The sequence below is a fragment of the Sphaeramia orbicularis genome, chromosome 16 (genome assembly GCF_902148855.1).
Source record: "Sphaeramia orbicularis chromosome 16, fSphaOr1.1, whole genome shotgun sequence".
Taxonomy (NCBI): Eukaryota; Metazoa; Chordata; class Actinopteri; order Kurtiformes; family Apogonidae; genus Sphaeramia; species Sphaeramia orbicularis.
The window spans coordinates 57,542,009-57,553,361 of record NC_043972.1 but is presented as its reverse complement, the minus strand read 5'-3'; the positions used below and the strand labels follow the sequence as shown (position 1 = coordinate 57,553,361).

Genomic DNA, 11,353 nt, shown 5'->3' with positions numbered 1-11,353 from the left:
TAGAATACAAAATAAATAAATAAACAGATAAAAGAGTACTTAGAATACATAAAAAATCCGACAGTCAGTCATTTGGGATCAGAAATGTTCCTCGTTGCAGCTCAGTGGGAACTGGCAACCTGGATGAACAAACACTACTGACTTTGTGATTGGGAGATAGGTGATGGGCGGAGCATCAGACCAAAACACAACCTAACAACAGAAACATTAGTTGTGGGCTGACACTCAGGTTTTGAAATGTGATCATTCTCAGTATTTGAAATAAACATGATTCCTTCATTTTTGGTGAATTCAGGGCCCTTTTCTGATTCCTTGGAACATAATTCTTCCATACAGCTCCTTTAACTCTTAGAACTCTATTTGAGTTCTGACAGATCAGATCTCTTTCAGCCGACTTTGGGAAATCAGCAAAGTAGGATGTGTGTGTGAAAAAGGTGACCAGTTCCTGGACTCCAGCCACTGCTGTTTACATTAGCAGCAGGGGTTTGGGCACCAAAGGGATTTGTGATGTCACACTAGTCATCATCGTAATAATAATAAGAAAAGCACTCGGAAAGCACATTCCTCTGCCAAGACAGATCTGCCCCCCCCCCCAATCACCACCAGAATTTAATAATTTCTTCCTTGTGCCAGTATCAACATTTCCTGAGAATTTCATGAAAATCTGTCCATAAGTTCTTGTGTTATCTTGCTCACAAACACGCACGCACGCAAACACACAAAGCAACGTAATCACAATACCTCCTGGTGGAGGTAATAATAATAATAGAAAACATTTGACAGACAATAGGGCCTTTGCAGCCAATTCTCAGCCCTTGGGCCCTAATAATACATTGAATTGGTCTGACTTTACTTTCAATGACCAAACTAAACAAGTTTTTGCAGAGTTTTGTGATTCTGTAACTATTTAAAGAATCTGCCAACACTGGAGAGAACCTGACATTTTTCATCATCAATTTGTCTGTTATTATTTGCTTTTTCTGGTCTCATACAGGAAACACATCTCTTAAGGAGAACCCATCAAATATTGGTTGTTTTGAAAATGTCCTGTCGATGACCTAACTAGTCAATTTTCTCTATCTGCTTAATCTGGTCCTGAACAGATGTTTGTTCTGTTACATTCCATTGCATTTCAGTGACCACCTCTTCTTTCTCTTTGTTTTGATGTAGAAAGAAGCCGAAGGTGGATTTTAAGTGAAACCGAAAAGTTGTATCCGGAGAAGATCACCTGATTCCAGCAAATATGGAAGGAAAACTGACTTGTGACCAGTGTGGGAAGACTTTCACCCAAGCGTCTACCCTTAGGACACACCTACATATCCACAGCCGAGAAAGACCATATTCATGTGAGGAGTGTGGAAAGGCTTTCATCAGAAAGGAGGTGCTTAAAATCCACCAACGCACCCACAGTGGAGAAAGGCCATATGACTGTAAACAGTGTGGGAAGACTTTCACCCACATGTCTGCCCTTAAGGCACACCTACGCATCCACAGTGGAGAAAGACCATATGACTGTAAACAGTGTGGGAAGACTTTCACCCATATGAGTAATCTTAAGAAACATCTACGCATCCACAGTGGAGAAAAACCATATGGCTGTGAAAAGTGTGGGAAGACTTTCACTGAGATGAGGAGCCTTAAGGCACACCTGCGCATCCACAGTGGAGAAAGCCCATATGACTGTAAACAATGTGGGAAAACTTTCACCCACATGCATCACTTTAAGACACACCTACGCATCCACAGTGGACAAAGACCATATCACTGTGAACAGTGTGGGAAAACTTTCACCCAGATGAGTAACCTTCAGACACACCTACGCGTCCACAGTGGAGAAAGACCATATTACTGTGAACAGTGTGGGAAGACTTTCACCCAGATGAGTAACCTTAAGACACACCTACGCCACATCCACAGTGGAGAAAGACCATATCACTGTGAACAGTGTGAGAAGACTTTCACCCATGTGAATTTATTTAAGGCACACGTACGCATCCACAGTGGAGAAAGACCATATCACTGTTGTCAGTGTGGGAAAAATTACACCCAAATGAATGGGCTTAAGGCACACCTACGCATCCACAGAAGAGAAACACAGCGAAACAGTTTGAGTGTTACCAATGTGAACAAAGATTCTTGCCACACTCTGCTCTCTCCTACCATCAACACAGATGTGAATCATCGTCTGGACCAAACAGTACCTCAGCATCAGATGACAACAAGAAATGCAGTGTCTGAACCAGCAGCACCGACTTCTTCTGACAAGAGCATCAAACTTAAAAACCTCCAGATCTGGCTCCATAGAGTCCAGATGTAAGGCACATTTATGCACCCACAGAGGAGAAATACCATAACACTGTGACAAGTGTGGGAAGGCTTTCAGAGCCTCGTCTGCATGATGTTCTCACTGTCACATTCACCACAAGAAGGTGATGTACCCATGTGATAAGTGCACCAAGATCCTCTGGTCGTCCAACTTTTACAAATGTCACCAACAGACTCATACTGGACAGAAACCTTACCAGTGCAGAATTTGTGACAGGTCTTTTATCACAGGTTGACAATGTACCAAAGAAGAATGTGGCAAAACTTTCCACAAAGGACACAAACTGAACATACTGCTACTTATTGACTTTGTGGACATTTAATCAGTCACTTGTTGTGATTCTGTTGCTGGTTGGGGTTCTCACCTGTTCATTGTTCACAAATGAAACCAGCTGCTCCTGTCACAATTTTCCACAATCGTTCTGTGCAGTTTAGGTTCAAGAAAGGCAACACCGCCACAGTTATAAAATGGCAGAAAGCAAAGTACTGCAGACCGCCTTTCTTTTTTCCAAATGTTACTTTTTATTATGTGTATCCAACATACTGTGGTGACATTTTTATACTACTTTTTCCAAAATTAAATTTTTATTGCATGTAAAGTTTGGGACTTGGAGATTTTAGGCATTTGATCCGTTACCATGACAGTGATTTTTTTTGTTTTGTTTTGTTTTGTTTTTTTGATGGTTTTACTTGGAACTGGATAATGAAAATTACAGAAAGTAAAGATGTTTATACCTACTTTAAGGTACCTTTTACAAAATGTTAATGTTAATGCAAATTATAAATAACTATGTGAACTTTGCATGTCTTTTTCTTTGATCCATTACTGACGACTCTCTTACCTGCATTTAATATTCTAGTAATCCATCCTGAGCACATGGTTCCATAACATTGAAGCTTACCAAGTGTACACAAATATGAATTAACATCAACTTATGTATTGATGAAGAACAGGGTGGGTCAGAATTACTCACATTTATTCCCTTTTTAGAATTTATTAGGTATATGGAACAAACACCGGGCACATGTCCAACAGAAATTTTGGTTCCAGTGAATTATCTAGAACTTTTTTTATCCAGTTTCCTTCAAAACGTCCTCACTAGAATACCTATGTGATTTCTTGGCCTATAGGTACCTATAGGAAGTAGTGGTTTTCTTCTGCTGCCATGCAGAGTGGTGGCTTCCTCACACTCCTACCAAATGAGGTAGAGAATTGGGTGGCGGCTTCTGTGTCTGACTTTATCTGATCGACTGAGTGTTTGAGTTCCCTCCTGAGGAGATGAGCAGTGAGACTGAAGTTCCAGCAGAATGCACAAACTGTCATCTTTTGTTAGCAATGAGAAAAGAAGAACATTAAGGCACTCAATTTGACCTTTTTCTTGTATTAGCTATGTTGTAGATAATAAAGTTGGAATTGGAAACTTATGGTTTTTTTTTTCTTCCAACAAAATACTCTGTACTTTTGAGACTATAGTTCAGTGGTTCCAACCTCTTTTTTTACTCCTGACCCCATTTTAACATCACAGATTTCTGTCCACCCCAGACATTCAAAACAGTGACTTTTTTTTTTCTTTCTAAAATTGATCTGTTTTTGATCCTGTAATAGTTTTCTATTCTCTGTTTGAAATCCAGGTTAATGTTAGAGGACATTTAGTCTATATAATGTATATTATTGTGGATGGAGGCAGTAAATCCAGGTGTAGATTACTGCACAAAGGGAGAATTGGATTTTCCTTGGTCAGGATATGTACAGTCAGTCCAGCTGTGATTTACAAGGACAATTAATACTGAAGAAACAAGAACTGAAACTATGAATTATGAAAGAGCTGCAGCATCTGAAACCGACCACAATGAACATTTGACAAAGAAACAGAACTACAGTGCTACAGTTTCACAACCACAGTTTGTCTGATATGGATTGGATTGGCTCTGTCAACTCAACACAGATTTATATTAGTAAGTTTTTTATTTTTATCAATTCCTCGAAATTTCTGGTGACCCCACATGGGGTCCTGACCCCAAGGTTGAACAACACTGCTGTAGTCTGTTTTGATCTGTTACTCAGGGGGTAATGTGATCTGTTACTTTCTTTTGCCCCAAATGAAATTTTAATTATGGCACATTTTTGCTCCAACACTAACTGGTGTTATAGAAACAGATATTCGTTAACATATTTAATTGTATTTTATGTGAAGTTTTGTCAGAAACGGGGCATTTTAGCCATTTGAGTAGGAAAAAAACAGATTTTTTCATTTGATCCGTTACCAGGCTTTTTTTTTTTTTTTTTAACCACAAAAACATAATTTAAGTTAATTATTATACCTGCCATATCAAAGTACTGATAAATACGGATCAAAATATGTTCATAAGTTTCTTTAGGTTATTTAGTTGAAAGTGTATGCCCATTTGAACAGCAATGTGATGATGAGGTTTTGTATTGACAGGTGAAGAGTCTGGTGTGTTTATGAGGGACAGGGGGTCTACATGGGGGACAGGGGGTCTACCTCTACTTATTGAAGTAACTTCCCCACATGTTTCGCGGAGTCCAGTCGGCACCGCGATCCTGTCCTGGGTCTGCTGTCCTGAATCTGCAGGTGTTTAACACGGGCACGCCACGCACAGGGGGCTGATTGGTTTAACATTGATGATAATAAGATGACTTCTTTATTTTTATGTCGGGAGGAGAGGTTGATGAAAGTTTATTTTTGGAAGGAAACGCTGCTCATTCTGTGCCTCAGAAACACATGGACAAGTTCAGCTTTACCGAAGTTCAGCCTCCAGACTAACTTTAGTTTAGTGCTAACAAGTAGCTTTCATTATGAAAGAACCACAGCGAAAAGGGAAGAAGACAGAACTGATCTACATGGACCTTCATGTTTGGGTTCATAGCTTATCTCCTCTTGCCGGTATATGACTAGTGTGTGTGTGTGTGTGTGTTTGTGTGTATGTGCCCTTCCCGTGCGTGCGGCTGTGCGCGCCACGGCCTGACGCGGTTACGCGCCCGACTTCATAAGTGCTTTATTTTGACCCGTTTAGCATCTTATTTCTATCTGTGTGGTACAGTACGGAGATAAAACTGAATGAATGAGTAACACCCTTGGTATTTGCAAAGCCACTGTATTTTAAATACCCTCAGAGAGGATCTGTAACGGAATATAATTTCTGTTTCAGTTGACGTCATTTCTTCCAATCAAAAGAGAACATGATATTGGCGGGAGGGGGTTGTGGACGCAGGTTTGACCACGTACAGATTATTTTGGCTAGCATATACGACATCATGGACACGTTTGTAGAGGGAGGTGCTGAAGTGGTAACTATTGAGAGATGCGTGAAAAACGGAGGTGGGCGTGGCTTGATGAGAAGGCAGACGATGGAACTCCAATTAGATCATGGTGCAAAAAAATGAAGCAGCCTTGTTTTAGGAGCTCCTAAATTGTTAAATAAAAAGTTTTTCATTCATTTTTTGCTGTAAGGTTTTATTCTAGTTATTATTTTCACTTGCTTCAAAGGTTTTCATACCCTTTAAAATTAACCACAGAGCACCAAAATTGACCTGAAGCTTTAAAAATTTTCTGGGGGAGGACCCCCAGACCCCCCACCAATACCACTCACGACATTTTTTCTATCCATGTTACTAATCTTCTACACCTGTACACTCTCCCATCCAGTGTGTTTTACAGTATTGCCAAATTTGACTATATGAACTTGTACGTTATAGTAGTATTGTATTGCATCATTTTTAATAGTGGCCAATGATTTTGACCAGAAGAAAATTTTCAGTCAGATGAAAAATTTTTGCTTTAATCCCTGGATTATTGATGATGGAGAATCAGACCGCTGTATCAAGTCTTCATCACATCCCAAATTAGAGCCTGGACTTTATGGAGATGAATCCATGTATGAAAATGATGACTCATTCTCCCTGAACCATTCTGTCACAAGCCTGATGATCCTGATCAGTCCGGTCATTGTCCAATCTGTAGGACATTAAAGATATGCATCTGCAGATTTCACACAGTTTAGGAGTTCAGTCAAAGTATATGGAAGCCATGTTGTTGACAGTCTATGATCCTCAGGCCACATTGTGGAGGACAGTACAGGCCACAGTGATGTCACATGACCTCAAAGGGCTGACCCGTAAGTGGTGAAGACAGTGAAAGCCTGCCTTCAGGAGGTCAAAGGTCATTTGGATCCTGGTATGGACATTTATCAAATAAGACCATGACTTTTCACAAAGTGGCTTTTGTGTAATTTCAGAACACGTGCCTCACATACAGTCAGTAAAAAGTTTGGACTTTGTTTCCAAAGTCGTTTCTCTGCATGTTTCTAACACTCAACTTCCTGCTCCCTTCTTGTAATGTAATGTATTTGTAATGTAGGTAAAACAGAAAAAGGTTCTGTTACTTTAAGAGACACCTGTGCAAGTATTCTGGGATGTGCTGTTACTTTATCTTTGGGTTTGACCAGTAGTTGTTGGAGTTTTGTTTGTGGTTTGGTTTCATTAAGGATAGTGGATAGTTCTTTAATTATTTCTGCCAGATGTTCATTCATCCATTTTGTGAACTGCTTACTCATTGTGAGGAGCTTTTCCTGGTTATCAGTGGTCAAAGGTGGAACAGCCTGGACTGTCACCGTAGCTGACAAACAAACAACCATTCATACCTACGTCTGATTCACACAGAGCCATGAACCTTATGGTGCGTGTGTTTGGACGGTGGGAGGACCAGAGTACCTGCACAGAGCCACACACTGATGCCAAAAAGATTTAACTACTTTTCAGAATACCCTAACAACAAATTTAGCTACTTTTCAAACTTGTTTGAAAACATTTAGCAACCAAAGTGCTACATAATTTTCATCTAATTACCAATTAAGAGGCTGGCTAATTTTTGATATAATAATCCTTTCTGCCATTTTTATGCTAAATGCTATGCTACAATAATAGCTACTGATGTCAGTGTGCATTAGCTTAGCCATGAATGCTAATCTTTCTTTCAATCCAAACTACCACAGTACACGGTTTAGTTGTGTGTTTTATGTACATTAGCTTAAAACACATTTCACAGTTTTACATCAAAACTTGATGATATCCTTCTTGCAATAATATATTTTCAAAGGGGTAAATAATCAACAACTAAACTTACAAAATAACAAACAAAAATCAGAAGAATTAGTTATTTAATGCCCCAATGAAATCACATCTTTTAAATTTTCCTCCTAACATTGGTGATATTTAAAATTTAGTATTAGCTGGTAGCTAAAATCTAGACATGCTAACATAGCTGATTGGAACTAATAATATTTTTAATATTGCTGTCCTCACCGTTCCATAATGGAAAGTTTAGTCCAGTCTTCCTTGGCCGGTCCTTGGTGGTCTTCCCTCTCAGATGGTCTTCTGGTTCTGGTCTTCGTTGTTGGTTCTTGGTTCAGTGGTCCCTGGTCTGGTCTCGTGCTGTTCTCCACTGCTCGTACTCGATGCTAGTTGTTAGCATAAATGCTACTAGCTGAAATCAGTTAGCTTCTCCAGAGCTCAAGAAGTAGCTTTTCTCCCTCAAGTTGAGATTGAAATGCGACCGTTAAAACGTGTCCAGTGTATATATACACTGTCCAAATGAAATGATGAAAAAGGGAAATGCACGTGTGTAAAGAACATAATACGAACATCTCTACATGTGTGGAATGAAAACAGAAATTCCAGTTGAATGAAATCAGACAATCAGTGACTTTCAGTGCAATGACCCATTTACACATGTTTTTACTGACAGAGTTTCATGTTTTGATTGATAAAACTGCTTTGATAGTGGAACTTACAGGACAATCTGCCATTACTAGTTCTATCAGTTCCTTCTTTATATTCGGTGGTATAATGGTTAAGTAGTTTTTGTAAATAAACTAATTAATAATCCTGATAGTCTACTACTATATAGTCATGATTTATGAGTGTTACCTTTTTTCATTTGGTGTTTTACTTATATTCCTGGCTGTGTCTACTCACAAAGTCGCCACAACCTGTAGAGATAAAGGTTTGTGTGTCATTTATTAATTATTTCATTTTATTGGGTGTATTTTTATTCTTTATTGTGTGCTTCTATTATATTTCTGTTTTTTACTATACTTACTGCTGCTGCAAAAAAGCCACTTCCCAATTTGGGATTAACCCATAAAGACCCACTGATGCTTTTGTGTCAGTTCCCAAATAGATTTTTCCCCATTTATAACCTTTCTTAAGTGATTTATCACCATTTATTGAAATACTGTCCTCTTTATTGGAAGTTTTTTCAGAGTAAATCATGTATTTTCCTATATTTAATTCACTGATCATGCAGATGTTCATTAAAGCTCAGAGTAAATTCAAAGGTTATTATATCAAATTTAAAAAAAAATTGACACCGCGATCCTGTCCTGGGTCTGCTGTCCTGGGTCTGCAGGTGTTTAACACAGGCACAGGGGGCTGATTGGTTTAACATTGATGATAATAAGATGACTTCTTTATTTTTATGTCGGGAGGAGAGGTTGATGAAAGTTTATTTTTGGAAGGAAACCCTGCTCATTCTGTGCCTCAGAAACACATGGACAAGTTCAGCTTTACCGAAGTTCAGCCTCCAGACTAACTTTAGTTTAGTGCTAACAAGTAGCTTTCATTATGAAAGAACCACAGCGAAAAGGGAAGAAGACAGAACTGATCTACATGGACCTTCATGTTTGGGTTCATAGCTTATCTCCTCTTGCCGGTATATGACTAGTGTGTGTGTGTGTGTGTGCCCTTCCCGTGCGTGCGGCTGTGCGCGCTGCGGCCTTACGCAGATACTCGCCCGACTGCATAAGTGCTTTATTTGGACCCGTTTAGCATCTTATTTCTATCTGTGTGGTACAGTACGGAGATAAAATTAAATGAATGAGTAACACCCTTGGTATTTGCAAAGCCACTGTATTTTAAATACCCTCAGAGAGGATCTGTAACGGAATATAATTTCTGTTTCAGTTGACGTCATTTCTTCCAATCAAAAGAGAACATGATATTGGCGGGAGTGGGTTGTGGACGCAGGTTTGACCACGTACAGATTATTTTGGCTAGCATATACGACATCATGGACACGTTTGTAGAGGAAGGTGCTGAAGTGGTAACTATTGAGAGATGCGTGAAAAGTAGATGGAGGTGGGCGTGGCTTGATGAGAAGGGAGACGATGGAACTGCAATTAGATCATGGTGCAAAAAAATGAAGCAGCCTTGTTTTAGGAGTTCCTAAATTGTTAAATAAAAAAGTTTTTCATTCATTTTTTACAGTAAGGTTTTCTTCTAGTTATTATTTTCACTTGCTTCAAAGGTTTTCATACCCTTTAAAATTAACCACAGAGCACCAAAATTGACCTGAAGCTTTAAAAATTTTCTGGGGGAGGACCCCCAGACCCCCCACCAATACCACTCATAACATTTTTTCTATCCATGTTACTAATCTTCTACACCTGTACACTCTCCCATTCAGTGTGTTTTACAGTATTGCCAAATTTGACTATATGAACTTGTACGCTATAGTAGTATTGTATTGCATCATTTTTAATAGTGGCCAATGATTTTGACCAGAAGAAAATTTTCAGTCAGATGAAAAATTTTTGCTTTAATCCCTGATGAATATAAATGATCTGGATCCAAATATTGGGACATATCATGTCTACAGCTGTCATCCTGCTCCTTTCCCAATGTTTTCTTTTCTTTTTAAATACATCTTTTCATTGTTTGGTTTTAATGTTATGTTTGAAATAAATAAATAAACAAACAGCTGGAAGATGTCCTGTTTATGCTGATTTCAGATATAAACATATATATATATATATTCCTTGAAGTTTAATGGGAGGGTTTTCTTCCTAAGTGACATGTGAAGAAAGTAGATGGTTAGTTGTGGTTGAAATGTTATATTTACAGTCAGAGCATGAGAAATATTTTAGAATTTTTGAGGTAAACATTTAAAATCATAGTCATGGATAAAAAAGCAATCAATGTTGAGAGAAATTCTGTAAAAACCATCTCTGATTTTGGAAGCAAAGATACTACTGTACTGTACACTCAGTACAAGAGCATGTGTTTGAAATATCACAATATCACAACGTTGTGAAGAACAAACCCCAGATGACGCACATAATCCAGTCCTCCAGTTGTTAGCTAACGTTCACGTCAACCTGTTCAAAGTTCTTCCTTCCCTTCCAAATCATGTCTATATGATCCACATCCAGTTGGAATCCTCTGTCCACTTTACTGGGAGGTGTTGGACTTGGTCCAATCTGAGGAACATCACTGATATGAAGTTTTGGGAGCTCCTGAAGACAGCGCGTGTAGACCGTCTCCATAGTAACACCGGAAACAACATAGCAGTGTTGACTTTAGAATACCTGGTCGTCATAGCGACGCTGCGCGTAACTTCCATGTTGTTCCGTTAAACACACGCAGAATCTTTTCCTCGTCCACCAAGGACAGAAATGTGTGAACCTCCTGGACCGACCACGGTGTGGTTTTGTGGGCTGTCGTCATGGATTAGCCTACCGCTATATTTACTGTACACTTCCACATCTGGTTTATAAATGGCGGGACGCCAACATTTACGGATATAACAACGATTAAAAAGAAAATAGAATGTTATTATGTCAGATAACAAATGTCATAGCAGAATTCAATGCAAAATATCACACTAATCACTTCGTAGTTGGGGGTGACTTCAATATAACTCCTGACGAGTGGAAAGACAGATGGCCTTTGAAATTTTCGAGTGAATATAAAAATCCAATTTCAGAAGAATTTAGAAGTAATAACAAATTAGTTGATATCTGGAGACTTCTACACAATGATGTTAAACAATTTACCTGGTTTAAACCAAACGGCCAAAGTAGATCACGTATTGATTACTGGCTTGTCTCGGATTCAATCTCAGAACATGTAACAGAAACATCAATTGCTAATTGCCCTTTAAGTGATCACTGTATTATTAATATTAAATTAGACAAAAGAAAATATAATAAAAAAAAAAACCCAAAAGAC

General features: G+C 38.7%; 1 protein-coding gene across 1 annotated transcript; it reads left to right on the top strand.

Moving 5' to 3' along the window:
- Positions 1 to 1,543: 1,543 nt before the first annotated feature.
- Positions 1,544 to 2,985, top strand: LOC115435842 (zinc finger protein 239-like). The gene has a single exon (XM_030158454.1). The coding sequence runs from the start codon at positions 1,544 to 1,546 to the stop codon at positions 2,315 to 2,317; it is 774 nt and encodes a 257-aa protein (XP_030014314.1). The 3' UTR covers positions 2,318 to 2,985.
- Positions 2,986 to 11,353: the final 8,368 nt, after the last annotated feature.